The sequence below is a fragment of the Erinaceus europaeus genome, chromosome 3, assembly GCF_950295315.1.
Source record: "Erinaceus europaeus chromosome 3, mEriEur2.1, whole genome shotgun sequence".
NCBI lineage: Eukaryota > Metazoa > Chordata > Mammalia > Eulipotyphla > Erinaceidae > Erinaceus > Erinaceus europaeus.
In genome coordinates, this window is record NC_080164.1 from 41,644,267 (window position 1) to 41,659,378 (window position 15,112).

General features: G+C 38.2%; 1 protein-coding gene across 11 annotated transcripts in view; it reads right to left on the minus strand.

The window, feature by feature from the left end:
* Positions 1-15,112, minus strand: part of SNTG2 (syntrophin gamma 2) — a 365,214-nt gene that overhangs the window by 216,752 nt on the left and 133,350 nt on the right. For 9 of the 11 annotated variants that reach the window (XM_060187060.1, XM_060187062.1, XM_060187059.1 and 6 more), the window contains 2 exons: positions 9,927-9,983; positions 9,784-9,841 (listed from right to left, as the gene is read on the minus strand). In XM_060187060.1, coding sequence (XP_060043043.1) covers positions 9,784-9,841; positions 9,927-9,983 — 115 coding nt within the window. The remainder of the gene's footprint in view (positions 1-9,783; positions 9,842-9,926; positions 9,984-15,112) is intronic. The other 2 variants (XM_060187063.1, XM_060187066.1) reach the window with 1 other exon arrangement.

The following is a 15,112-nucleotide window of genomic DNA, read 5'->3' on the forward strand; positions in this document are numbered from 1 at the left end:
GTTAGTCATTCGAGGTGGCTGAACCCAAAACCTCTTTTTTTTTAAATATTTATTTTATTTATTCCCTTTTGTTGCCCTTGTTGTTTTTTTATTGTTGTAGTTATTATTGTTGTTGTCGTTGTTGGATAGGACAGAGAGAAATGGAGAGAGGAGGGGAGTCGCTTCACCGCCTGTGAAGCGACTCCCCTGCAGGTGGGGAGCCGGGGTTCGAACCGGGATCCTTATGCCGGTCCTTGTGCTTTGCGCCACCTGCGCTTAACCCGCTGCGCTACAGCCCGACTCCCCCAAAACCTCTTTTTAAGGAACACAATAGACCTACTTCAGACCATTTTCTTAGCCCCAAAATATATTAACTTTGCTTTGTCAGCAGGTGATGTTTGCAGAGTACCTCAAGAATCATAGGGGCCAGACTGTGCAGTACTTTATCCTCACATTCTAATGGGAAGAAAGTTAATCTGGGTGAGAGATTTTCAGAGTTCCATCTATCAGGAGCTAACACAGGCAGGTATGCCTTTCTCCTGACAGCGTTAGAAGTCACCAGAGCAGCAGGACACTGTAGGCAGATGGCCTATTGCCCAGGGATGTAAAGAAGATTCCAAAGAGACATTTTTTCTCTTGGATCTGAGGTTTAATTAGGTGACAATGAAACTTGAATGGAGATCTGTGTGCCATAACCCCCTCCCAGCACAACCTATTTAATGTTTAATGAGAGGAAAGCACATTTAACACAACTTTTCACAATGCATGAGAACCTTACATGACTGAGTCAAGGCATATCCTGCTTCAGATTGAGCACATGTGCCTTAAATGTACCCAGGTGATAGGATTAAGCGCTGAGCAGTTGCATGACACCAGTACACTTACATAATCTTATAAATTATTGTGGAATGAAATCAAATGCCAGAGGCAATATAGGTAAATAGCAAAGTACTAGAATATTTCTGAAATTTTTGGAAAAAAATTAAAATATCAAATTAAAGTCCATAAAGAAATTCTCAGTTGACTGCAAATTACAAGTTGAAATAGGAGAAGCTACAAATTAATATGATGGGAAAATGCTAATTTATTTCATAAATCCCATCCTATTTTGTCATGTCTCTTCCATGGGAAACCAAATTCCTGAGTTTCTCAACTGATAATATGGAGTTAATCACCTAAACAGCTATCTCTCCACCTCCAACCCATCCTTCAGGTAGGGAAATATTATAATATCATACTCCTTATTAGAACTACTGATATTTTGAGTTGCAGTCATTAACCTCTAGTTATCATTTCTGGAATGATCTGGTTCTTAAATATATTGCACAACTGGTACTTAGGCAATTTAGTTCAAATGTTACAAAAAACATGATGAACTTTAAATAACTTTCTTATAGTTCAAATCTAATTATAGCCAAATAGAGATCAGAGAGATGGCTACATGCTATGTAGTTATACACAGTCATTAAGAAAGTTATTAATGGCTATGGCACAATGCAACTTAAGTATGACCCCTAGTTAAATAGTAACTTAAAACTAATGCTACCAGCTGATATAGGCTTAGTACAGGGTCCAGAGAGGTTAGCTCCCACTTTTTAGTAAAAGGTTAATTAGAAAAGACCTTTAAGTTACATTTGAAATATTTTCCATTTGAGAAGGCTTTCTGGAACAAATACAATTAAAAGGATAAAAATGAATAAGGTAAAATCAAGAAAGCTTGAACCAATACAATTAAAAGGATAAAAATGACTAAGATAAAATCAACAAAGCTTGAGCTAATACAATTAAAACAATAAAAATGAATAAGGTAAAACCAAGAAAGCTTGAACTAATACAATTAAAATGATAAAAATGAATAAGATAAAATCAAGAAAGCTTGCTTTTATTAAAATTTTAATCAATGCTTCTAAGTGTGAGAGCCTGTGAGAGAGCTATCCTGGGAGGTCTCTCTCTTAGCAGCTATATAACCCAGTGTTGAGTCTGGCCCCCGCCCTTGAGGAAGCTTCAATACTATGGTATCTCTCCCTCCCTCTCTCTTTGTTTTTCTCTTTCTATCTGAAAAAGGTTGGCTTGGAGTAATGAAGACTCAGTGATGACCAAAATAAAATCAATTATTTGGTCAGATTAAGATAAGTTTATAGATTTTAGCTGAAAAGTGACTTTTGTATAATTTCTGCAATAATTCTGACATAAAGTCTTAACAGAAGATTGAATTATAGCATAATGTGTTTCAAAGCATATAAACATTCAGGCATGCAAAAAACTACAATATAATGTCTTTTATGTGTGTTATACTTGGCTTTTCAAGTCTGATTAATTGCTGTCACCTATAGGGTTATTAGAGTTTTCATAACCATGTTACTGTATCCGGCAAATTCGTGTCATAATAGAAATAATGTGTTCCTTCTTGCACATTAGTCTATGTAAATTCAGAAAATTTGTGTTAACTAGTGATTCACATACTTTGCTATTGTATTGTGATAGTGCTTCTTAGAATTTTTAATATTAATAACAAATTTTTTATTATTTTAATAATGACTTAAAGTGGTTGGACACTTCTCATGTTTCAGATACCTTTTATGTATAACTGTTATAGCTTATAAGTGCAGCTACATAAATCCTGACTTCAAGTCCAGACAACCCCAAGTGAGGTAAGACCATCACCCAGAGTAGGTAAGTCCCCTGTGACACAGGCAGAGCCCTCACATTCTCTGTCTACTTGCATCCTTTTAGGAACAACAGCCTAAGATTGAAGTCATGGCTCTGTCGCCTACTGTTTCTCAATCATGTATAAATCCACATAAAGACACAGCTTTTCTGATATCATCATCAAGTGAGATTTTTCTCTGTGAAGATAATCTGCATTGTATTGGAACAATAGTAGTTGAGTAGCCTGTAAATTACACTCACTATTAAGTCAATTCTAGGGTTTTTACAAAGAAATCTGTTTGCAATACAAATTGTCCACAGCTCCAACTGTATTTGTGTTCTTGGGCTATTGTACAACAGTTTTATTTGGCCTAAATTACAAAATACAACTTCAAGATACAATATATTAAGATACTTGTCTGATTAAAAAATTTAATACAGTTTGTTGCCCTTCAGGAAGGTCTGAGTGAAGCTGAAGGAGACCCCTGATTCACTGTGGAACTTAACTGCTCTTTTCCTCTGCCCAGTTCACAGCAGAGAAGACAGAACCAACAAACACACTAGGTGAACAGGGCTGCCAGCCAAATGCTCAATGAAAGTCAACCCAAGCAAACTAAGGTTAACAACAGACAAAGGAAGACTACAATCTTAGAGGCAGTCTGATGCTGGGTTTTCTCCTCCACACTGGGGCTTTTATTGTTTGTATACACAATAAGATTTTTTTTCTTGGTATTTCAGAGTAAAAGAAAGAAAATAGTTAATTAGTCTTAATTATCATTTAGTCAAAAGGTATTTAAAACTAGCATAGTTTAAATTAATACTAGAGTGTAAGGTCTATCTATTTTGAAAGTACAAAGACTAAACTGGAACTCTCTAAGAATGCTTTCTAATCTTTCAATATGCTTCTTTTTTCATATTTCATTAGTGATATGTAGTAGTGGTTGAGCAAATCAAGTTGCATTTTATTTTACCAGAACATGCATTTTATGGTATTATTGGAATCCAAATTTTAGAAAAATCTTATAATCATGAAGCAACTATTTCCATTTAGGAAGTTAGCTTTTTAATGGAGAGTAAAACCCCAGTTAAGAGATGAGTCTCATATCACTCTTTGTGAGTTGTTTCTCCTTTGTACTCTCATAACACAGGCAGAGCTAAAGAAGCATTGCGAGACTAAATCTTCCCAGAAAATATTTTTTTTCCACCTGCACGTTAGCTATCAGGCTCAGGTGAAAATTGCTAGTCATGGAATGTACCTAAAACAGACTTCCTAGCTTCTTTCACATAAAACCCTTAATTTAATTTGCTGTATTGCTGGGCAATAGAATTCCTTTCACTATTATAAGTCAGGTTAACAAAGTAAACAGAACTTAGTTTGTCATAACAAGTTTGACACAAGGTTTCTAAATATGGCTCTATGGCTATCCCCCAAGCCAACATGAGAGGAGGTTCTACCTCTATACCAACTCAGCCAGACCCACAGAGAGGCCCCCCATAGAAGGATTCTATTAAATATTAACAGATTTACAGAAAAGAGCTAGTAATGAACTTATTTATCATTTAGGCACATTGACCTGAATATCTGTATCACGTTTGGAATGTCCAAAATTTCCATTTCTTTTACAGAAGAGAAAGGGATACAGGTAAAAGCAGCTCATGCATGGGGCCAGCGGCAGCATGATAAATGCCAAAGGCAAAGGCCCGTCGATCCGAATACTGAGACAATCATGGGGCAGAGCTATGAAATATTTATGTTCTGTAAAAGGTACTCAGACTCTTCGATCTGAACTGTGGTACTGAAAATGTTCCTTTTATCCTATCACGCACTTTCCTAAGGCCTGAAGAAGGGCAGGACCCCAGAGATCTCAACAGTGAGGTATGCATTTAGTAGTCAGTGAGAGAGGATCCAAGAGAATATATCAGAAACAAGGGGAAAGAAGCTTTAACTTTGAACTCAGCAAAATCAACAAACCATTACATATGCAAAAACAAATTCATTATATCTCTCATATAAGGGCAGTTGTGCATGGTAGTAACTCACCAAATACAGGCGAGAATTCTACTGAACAGGGACAAAATGTGTTGGGGGACTTAGTTGACTTTGTATGCTCTAAAGTTAAGATGCACCTGTAAAGAAATCAGGAGGTGGCAAAGCTAAGTAGCACATATGTGTTATAACACACAAGGACCCTTGTCCAAACCCCCAGGACTCACCAGAAAAGGGAAGTTTCAAGAGTGGTGAAGCAGTGCTGCAAGTTCTCTCTCCCTCTTTCACTCTCTCTCTCTCTCTCCTACCCTTCTCAATTTATGTCTGTTTCTATCCAAAATAAATAAATAAAATAAATTTTAAAATGCTGTTGCACAGCTCGGGGTGGATGTGAGAACCCCCCCCCCCCGAATCCCCTTTTATTTTACATCTATTTTAAGCCATGACTTCAGAAAGTCAGATGATTCAGATCATTCCTGCAAGGGCACTGAGGAAGGTTGAACAAACAACCTGGATTTGGGGCAGAACCCTCCCCTCTGCTTCTCACTGTAATATTAACATTTAAACTATATGAACAGTTTACTCTATGAGTATGTGTACATATCTTCACAACTGTCCCTGACAGTTGTCTACCCAGTTGCTTACTATTTACCAATCATTTGGATGAGAAATCTTACATGCCTTTAACATGAATGTTCCCCATAATAATTCTACATGATTATAAATTTTGATACTTATTTATGGTCACAAAATATTCTCTCTCTCTCTCTCAATACTCTTTACTAAAAACTTTCTTTTTAGGATTTATTACATATATATTAGAGAATCTTTATTTTATTTTTATTGTCTTTATTTATTTACTGGATAGAGACAACCAGAAATCCAGAGGGATGGGGAGATAGAAGAAGACAGAAAGAAAGACACCTGCAGTCCTGCTTCACCACTTGCAATGTTTTCCTCCTGCAGGTGGGGACTAGGGGCTTGAACCTAATTCCTTGTACATTATAACATGTGTGCTCAACTAGGTACGCCACCACCTGCCCCCTTATTTTATATATTTAAAGATTTATTTATTAATGAGAGAAATAGAGGGAGAGGGAGAGAGGGGGAGAGGGAGAGAGGGGGAGAGGGAGAGGGGGAGAGGGAGAGGGAAAGGTGAAGGGGGAGGGGGAGAGGGAGTGAGGGAGGGAGAGAGAGAGAGAGAGAGAGAGAGAGAGAATCTGGTGCATGCATTGTCAGGTATCAAATTAGGACTTCATTTATGTGGGTCCAACACGTTATCCACTGCATCACTATTCAGGCTACTCTAAGTTTATTTTCTAATTGTCATATCTGTCTCTTGAGGACAGGCATCAAACTAGTATAAGGGTCCAGAGGCATCCAAATTTTTATTGCAACATTATAAACATAACTGTATTAAGCTATGCTGGCAAATGGATTTTCTACGTGCATAATTAACTAATATGTTATGGTAGGAATAACTTCATTTTGAGACAAAGAAACTCCCAAAATTTATAATTGACTTTTCTTCTACTAGCAATAAAATAGGACAATCTAGAGTTTCTCTATTTTTCTCTTGAACTCTAAATGTGAATGATCATGCTTGCCTGCCTCAGTTTCCAGAAAGAGCCAAGGAAAACAAAATCCCTTTTCATATGAAAAAAACATTTACCAGTGTAAAGAGATCCTATTAAATGAGAATTGTAACTGTTAAGTCTTTTTCCTTACACATTAATCTTCATTATTTATATCTTTAACATAGTCTGTTTGTGTTTCTAAGTTTTTGCCATACTCATACTGCCATATGCACACTGTATTCAACACAAAAGAACTCTTTGTCTTTCCTTATATTGAAGAAATATGAACTAGTCAGAGCAATTTCCAGCAATAAACAATAAAAATGAAATTTAAAATCATGCTTTTGCTTTCCAAAAAACAAACAAACATTACTAAAACAATATACCCAGAGCTCATGATACTTTACACTTTCATGGAGTGTACACTTTTAGTGTGTGCATGTGTGTCTGTGTGTGCCTGTATTCACGTATGGCTGTGTGTCCAATGCCTCTGTACATATATGCATGCATGACTATGTACAAATGTGTGTGCGTAGAAGCTCCCAATATGTACACATAGAAGAGCATGTAAGGACTCATGCTCCAGAGCATGAGTTGGAGATTCAAGTCTGAGTAGTGATAAGCACAATGGAGCCAGTACGGAAAAGGCATTGCTGTGTGAGAATAAACGCTAGTGGGCACTTATATGCAGTGTGTCAGAGTAAACTGGTAGTGAGCATGGCCAGGGAGATGGTATAGTGGACAAGTCATCGCACACACATAGGAACGAGGCATGAAAACCTAAGTTTAATTCCCCCAACATTTCATATCCCAGAGTGTTGTTCTGGTTCTCCATCTCTATAAATTAATACAGAAATCTTTAAAAAGTGAATTTGGAGTGGAGAGTACACATGTGATAAAAGAAGAGACATTTCCTGTAATAGCAGATAAAGTAACAGGAGCATGTAAAACAGTGATCTAGTTATTTCTTAGACTGACCAAAAACAGGACAGTGGTAGAACAATTGTCACGGGAGCAAGACAGTGGTGATGTAGTGGGACATAGGCTGGCAGGGCTAGGTGGCCACCAAGAACACAGGCTCCCAGTTTATAGGGTACTATGACCATCAGTAAAGATAGGTGGGAGGAAGGCTGAGAGTGGTGTTGAATTGTTGGGAGATGTTTTGGATCTGAGTTTCTCTAAATTCTTCCATAGCTAAGGAAAATTTTCTGCATTTCACATTTTGACTATGGAATCTGGTGAGGAGTTAGAGGTCCCCTAGAGCCATTTCCTTGAGTAACTGTCCCGCTGCCCAGAGTTGGTCAACCCAGACTGAGATTTGCCTTCTGCTCTGGATCCAATGTGATGATTCAGGGCAAGGAGTGGCATCCTCCTCAAGGGATATCTCCCTTTCATTTCTCAGGACAGTGCAAAATATCTTCTTAGCTGATTATCTCTTTGAATTAAACTGAGTCTCTTAGAAGCATAAGATCTCTGACTATCTCCTGGTTAATTTTATTCTTGACTCCTCTTATACTTATATTTACATTCAAAATAAAAATATATACTCATCAAAAAAAAAACCTGAGAATGTCCACCAAGATTTTAGAAACAGAAATGTATTTGAGCAGCCCTTCTTCAATTATTAATCAGTCAACTAGATGGCTTATAGTGGTACAAAAGTAATTAAACAGGCCTAATTCAATAATGAATTGATTTATGCCTCCCTTATAAAATTTCACTGTAAAAGCACTAGGGCACTGATTCTGCAAGGCTTTTCCAGTTCCACAATTATGACACTTTATATACACAATGCAAACACCTTCATCCAATGAAATAATGTTTGCTTTGAAATATCCTAGAAAACTTAAATAAAAATAATGATTGTTTGCTCCAGAGAATCCTGTAGGATTTCACATTTCCTACTATCTATGGTTATAGTTAAAATTATATTTTACTAAAAGCTGAAATTTTGTGATACCAAGAAACATGACATCAAGTAGGGCCCAGCTCTCCTTTCTTTCTTTAACTTACAAGCATTGCATATGGAAGTGCCAACTCCCCTCCACACAGAATGGCTCTGCTAAACTTAGATATTAGATGTTGCTGGGCTGACTTGGAAGTGTCACTATGGTGAACATAGTTTTTAGGCAGATGTAAAGTTAGTGATGGAGTATTTTGTTGCATCCTCTCTTTCCCCATGAAAGAAGCCAAAGTTTCTGTAGAGTAGAGACCTTCCTATTCATTTGATTCAATAGTATCTATAGCAAAATGTGAGCTTCACGGACCTCTGCAGTGGGTTTTGAGTGATTGTACAGGCTGACATTCCACACTGCAGGAATGAGAGCAGGTGGGACTGCTGGAGGGAGTCTAGTCCAGATCTCCCTTGTCCTAGTAATATGGATTTATCGTGGTCATGTCTTCCAGTCTAGTCTTGTGGTCTGAGTAAAATGGAGGGAAATGAAAATCAGAGTTTTAAGTAAAAGCATGAGCTGTTCTCCACTCTTGACCCCCAACCTGGATGTTTCTAACAGATAGTGGGGGTATGTCACTATTCAAGAACAGTCAGTGGAATATTATAATACCTGCTTTCTTTCCCACACCCCTAGATCCCCAGATAATTTTCATTTCCTTCCCAATGCAGACCTTAAGGTAAGCAAACACATTATACAAACAGACATACAAGCACTAACACACTCACACAAAAGCATATTATACTCTCTCTCTCTCACACACACACATACACACACACACAAATATATACATGTCACCATTCTCAAAAACACATGAACATATACACTCACACATAACACACACACACACACACACACACACACACACACACTTCACTTGTCTATGGTAACATGCATCCCTCTAGCTGCTAGATTAAGCAGCCATGACTACTGATCCTGATAGCACTAGCATGATAAGAGAAGCTACTGTTAAAACAGTGTTGCAAAGTCTGGGTGTAGAATCAGGAATTCTGCTAAAAGTTGCACTGGATTAGAAAAATGCCATTTAATATCCTAATTTTATTGCATCAAAACTTTTCCTTTTTATAAGAAACAACCTACTCAATACTGAAATGTGCAGCCAAGAATCAAATCTCTACCTTCTCTTTACACACAGTCACCTTTAAGGATATGAAAGCTACTTTTCACAATTATTAGTTCCATGGACAATGTTCCCTATGGAACAATTCTCAACTAATGCCACTTCCAACCACAGGTAAGACACCATGCCCAGACCATGGTGGACAGCCCTCAATGCACACTACAGGTTTCTTCACTGATATTTAATTACCCTATATGATTAGCATACCTTGAAAACTTGGTGTTTAGACTAATAAATCATCTATTTATTTAGAGGATTTATAGGACCACAGTGAACTAGTACCTCTCTTAAGGGCTGTAAAGGTCAGTAAAATAAATAGCAGTGTGTTTCAGGGGATAAAATCATAAATAATTACAAAAATAATGCCCACACATACACACACACACACACACAAAAACAATTAAAATAAGGTAGTCACTAATTTGTATCCCTTTAAATACTGTACTATCTCCCAAGCAGTGGCAATGCACATATACATAGGTCATTTGGCTGTGTTACCTGCATGGTCTTTGAATATCTTTGATAAGACAACAGGGACTCCATGCTCAGCACCTCCCTGAAAGACACCAGAAGGAGGGCGATTATAGTCAATGCACAGATGCTCTTGGAGAAGGAAGCAGGTGAAAATTATGTGATCATACCTTTATACTCAGGCCCAAGCCGCCAACAGGCTGTCTGCGAAGTGTAACAGTTCTGTGCTTTAAAAAAGGCCAGAAAACAAACCAAGTTTAGGCTTAAATGTACCATCATAAAGTGAATGCTAAATGAATACGTAATTTAAACCTAGTTAGCTGTTTAAAGGATTTTTCCCCTGCAGCATTGTTTAGTTACCACCATACTGACACAATTTCATATCTTCAACTTATGGCTGCCTATGAAAATAAAGTTAAAAACAGGCCCCAGTACACAGCTTATCTAAAATGCATGAAAAATTTCTGCACAGTGAAGCGGCAATGTGCTTCCTCAATACCATCCCATTCTTTTTTTTTTTTTTCTCTCTCTCTCCTTTTCTTGTTTTTCCAACCAAGATTATTGCTGGGGTTTCCATGCCCACAGAGTGCTAAAGATCCTGGCAGACTCTTTTTTTTAAATTTGTTTAGCTAGAGGAAGAAAGTGGTAGAGAGAAGAGGAACCACAGCACTTCTCCATCACTCATGAAGTTTCCCCAGATAGGTGTTCTGATGTAGTGACTGGGGCTGAAACATGGGTACTCACACATGGTCAAGTGTGTGTTCTGTGGAGTGAGGCATCTCTCAGGCCCCTCAGCTCTATTCCAAAGCTCATTCCCTTCACTAACCTGAAACTGCTCTTTCATTACATTTCTCTCAGTTAATATATGCCAATTTTAAGGGTTAATCAATAAACTAGGTTAACATTAATAGTCAATATTAATCCATAAATGATCTGCTATTTTAATGATTTCCAACTGCTCATATTTTTTTAAAAGTCCAGGTTATGATAAAAAGCCTAAAGTACAATATGCTATTATAATACAAAGTGACAATTGACTAGTCAAAAACTCCAAATCTCTAAACTACTGAATCAGACATATATTTTCTGTAACCTAAATTGAGTAATTGTTAACTATCTATAACTAGAGATGGTATTGGGAGGGTATGAAAAGAGATTTCCCAGGATTACAGGAATGGGGATAGGAAAAGTATTCTTCACACCTCAAGATACGATAAGAAAATAAAAACAACACTAATTTCAAGTTAAGACATAAGAACTTTTAGATAAATAACTCTAAATAAATACTTTGGGGGAGTCGGGCTGTAGCGCAGCGGGTTAAGCGCAGGTGGTGCAAAGCACAAGGACCGGCAGAAGGGTCCCTGGTTCGAGCCCTGGCTCCCCACCTGCAGGGGAGTCGCTTCACAAGCGGTGAAGCAGGTCTGCAGGTGTCTATCTTTCTCTCCCCCTCTCTGTCTTCCCCTCCTCTCTCCATTTCTCTCTGTCCTATCCAACAACGACAACAATAAAACAACAAGGGCAACAAAAAGGAATAAATAAATAAAATAAATATTTAAAAAAATACTTTGGGTAAATGTTTGGAAAGGTGGTCTGTGAAGTGGTGCAGTGGATAAAGCATTGGACTTGCAAGCATAAGATCCTGAGTTCAGTCCCAGGAGTACATGTACTAGAGTGATGTATAGTTCTTTCTCTTCTCCTATCTTTCTCATTAATATGTAAATACAATCTTTTTTTCTTTTCTTTCTTTCTTTTTTTTTTTTTTTAGAAACTGTTTGGAAAGCAATGAGAGAAGAATTTGATCAAAGCTCAGAGAGATGCTGATGTGTCAGGGGGTTCTGCTGGGCTCTGGACAAGAGAGACAGCAATGGTGTAATGGTGTGGCTGAATGAGAACATTTACTTTATTTTAGTGCTTATAGCGCATCTCTTCCAAGACACAGAAAAGAAATCAAAATCAAAAACACCCTCCAGTTGTCTTAAACATTACATAACATTTTAATGAAAATTTTACTAGTTAGACCTTTTCACACAGGTAGTTAGCTGTCTTTAGCTGATAATATGTCTATATAATCATACCCTGGGAAGTACTGTGATTCAGAGTCTGTCACTTTAGGACAGTCTTTTTCGACTTTTTCTTTGTTTTACCTAGGCTGGATCCTGAGAATAGGGATTAGCAATGTAGAACTTGTTCTTATAACATGGGCACTGCAGGACTCCTAGCAGAACCCTGTACTATTTAACTGAAATGGCAGGCACACACTTTATCCACATGTATCAAAGGATAGCAGAAGCAGAGATGACTCTGAATCCACCCTGGGGGATGTTCCCAGGAGAATGCCAGTTGAGGTTACTAGAAGACCTGCTAGAAGCAGACTTCCCCTACCATAAGCCAGAGAACAGTTTTCCCAGGTCATGAAAGGTCTCAAAAGGGAGTATACTGGAAAAGCAAGTGGAAGGCTTCATGCCTCGCTCTTTCAATCATCACTGAGCTCCTACAAGATTAAAATGTGCTATTGTGTTAGTGGGAGACAGTCTTCTATGGGATATAACAATACTCTTTATGATTCTAAATAAAGATTTCTGAGCAACAGAACATTAGAAAATAGAATTATTCAGTATCATTATCCAGGAAGCGTGGGTATACATGAAATTTCTCAGAGTATTCAATAATGTTTTTGGGTTTAGTTATTAACACATGTATCTGAACCTCAGTGAGAATAAGCAAAGAAAATACATTAAACTTGCTCTATCCTAAGAAGGAACAAGCCTTGGCAAATGTAGCCAAATAATGCTATTTTAAATATCCTGTGGCAGAATGAGTTAATCAACACCCAAAGCCTGAATTAATATTCTCACAGGTGAGAAAAGAAACATAACACATTATGAACAATATCAATATTTAAAATAAAGAGCCTATTATCTACTATTCTGTTGAAGCCAGAATATATATTTAAACACTATGCCATCTGCTAAAATTTGCATTTTGAGAATATTTGGACCAGTCACTGGGATTTTTGCAAAACTGAGGTTTTCCAGATCTGTCTGCATCTGGAAAATAAAAATTATAATTTATTGTCTACAAAGGCAGTTGTTATAGGTTGAATTGTGTCACTGGAGTTCCTATGTTGAAGTTGCAAGTAACCGTATCTAAAGGTGGGCAATTGTGATCAATAGGTCTGATTTTATAGGGGCTGATGTCATTACAAGAAAGGGAGAGACAACAGAGCTTCTTCTCTGTCAGAGAAACAGAATGCTTTGACAGCAGAGCAAAGTACTACAAGAAGGTATTGCGAGAGGGTAACCATCTAAAAGAGGGCATCCAGAAAGCACACTCTGGTAGTATCTTGACCTTGAACTTCTCCTTCAGAAAAGAAAAAGTAAACTTGGGCAGGTGGAAGAGTTCACTGGTAAGTACGCTGCTTTGCCATGTGCACAACTCCAGTTCAAGTTCAGTCCCCACAACAGTGAAGGAAACTTAAGTGTTGTGGTTCTCTATCACCTATCTATCTATCTATCTATCTATCTATCTATCTATCTATCTATCTATCTAATCTATCTAAAGAAGAGGAGGAGGAGGAGGAAGAAGGAGAAGGGAAGGGAGTGACAGAACTGAAGGGAGAAGAGAGGACTGAGGGGAGAGGCGAGGAAGGGAGGGGAGGGGAGAGAGGGAGGGGAGAGGAAGGGAGGGGAGGGGAGAGGAAGGGAGGGGAGGGGAGGGGAAGGGAGAGGAAGGGAGGGGAGGGGAGAGGGGGGAGGGGAGAGGAAGGGAGGGGAGGGGAGGGGAGGGGAGAGGAAGGGAGGGGAGGGGAGAGGAGAGGAAGGGAGGGGAGAGGAAGGGAGGGGAGGGACAGAGGAGGAGAGGAGAGGAGGAGAGGGGAGGGGAGGAGAGGAGGGGAGAGGAGAAAAGGGGAGGGGAAGGGGAGGAAAGGGGAAGGGAAGGGGAGGAGAGGAAAGGAGGACCTGAGTGGGGGGAAGAAAGGAGAGGGGAGAGCAGAGGGAAAGGTAGACTATGCTAATTAAGTCTCTGGTCAGTGGCATTTGGTTAAAGAAGCCTGAGGTAACTCACAGAATTCAAGTGAAGATAATTAAGGAAAAGTATGTTGGGAACAACTAAATCTCATAAAATAAAATAAACCATCAGGATTTTCACTGTTTCCTGTGGAGAAAAAAAAAAGTGACCCTCTTTATATTTTAACCACCCTTCATTCAGCCATTTAAGCCTCAAGAACTTCTAACATTTCAAAACTGAGGCAAAAATTCAATCAATTCATACTTTCTTTTATTAATTTTTAAATTATATTTATTTATTTGTTGGATTGAGACAGTCAGAAATCAAGAGGGAAGGGGAAGATAGGAGGAAGAAAGAGAGAGAGAGAGAGGGAGGGAGAGGGAGAGGGAGAGGGAGAGGGAGAGGGAGAGGGAGAGGGAGAGGGAGAGAGATACTTGCAGCCCTGCTTCACCACTTGCAAAGCTTTCCCCCTGCTGGTGGGGACCAGGGGTTGAACCCAGGTCCTTGAGCATTATATCATGTGTGTTCAACAAGGTGCAATACCACCTGGCCCCCTAATTCATACTTTATAACTGAAGATTATTTAATTACTAAGGTTATAAAGTTTTTAACATAATCCCATCTAGGAGTCTTATTTTTCAAAACATGATTTGTGAAAATTGGTATATGATACAAAGTTAAACAGGAAACAAACCCTGTGCAGTTTTTAAATAACATTTCACCCCACAGTCTAGAAAATCATTCTTCTCCTATGCCGTTACTTTATGAATTCAGAACTGAGCCCATGATGGTATTTCAAAGACCTGGGTAGAATTAACTATTGTGCTTCTGCTAACAAATATATACACAAAACTGATGTTATCAAGGTGCATTTACAATTCAGCAAGACCAGTAATTTTTTTCAATTAGTTTTCTTTTTTTTAAAGATTTTATTTATTTATGAGGAAGATAGGAGGAGAAAGAAAGAACCAGACATCACTCTGACACATGCGTGCCACCTCCCGGACCACTCAATTAGTTTTCTTAACACATTCAAGAGTTACCTATCTAGATGATCAAGTGCTGGATGGTCATCCATCAAGAGAACCCTTTATAAAAACAAGCTAGTTGGGACAGTTCTGCTAAAAGATGTGATTTTATCACAAACATTGCTTTTTCACTTCCATGTGCAGGTCTCACTCAGTAATAAAAGGAGCAGATTCAGAATACAATCAAACTGTATTATGAGACTTAAGAAGAACCACATTTAGAATCCCAGGGAGCTATTCAATGAATTCATATCGAATTCAATCCAGCTTTTTCAATCACCACAAGAGAAAAGGTACTTCAGAATAAATTTTTCTCCTCT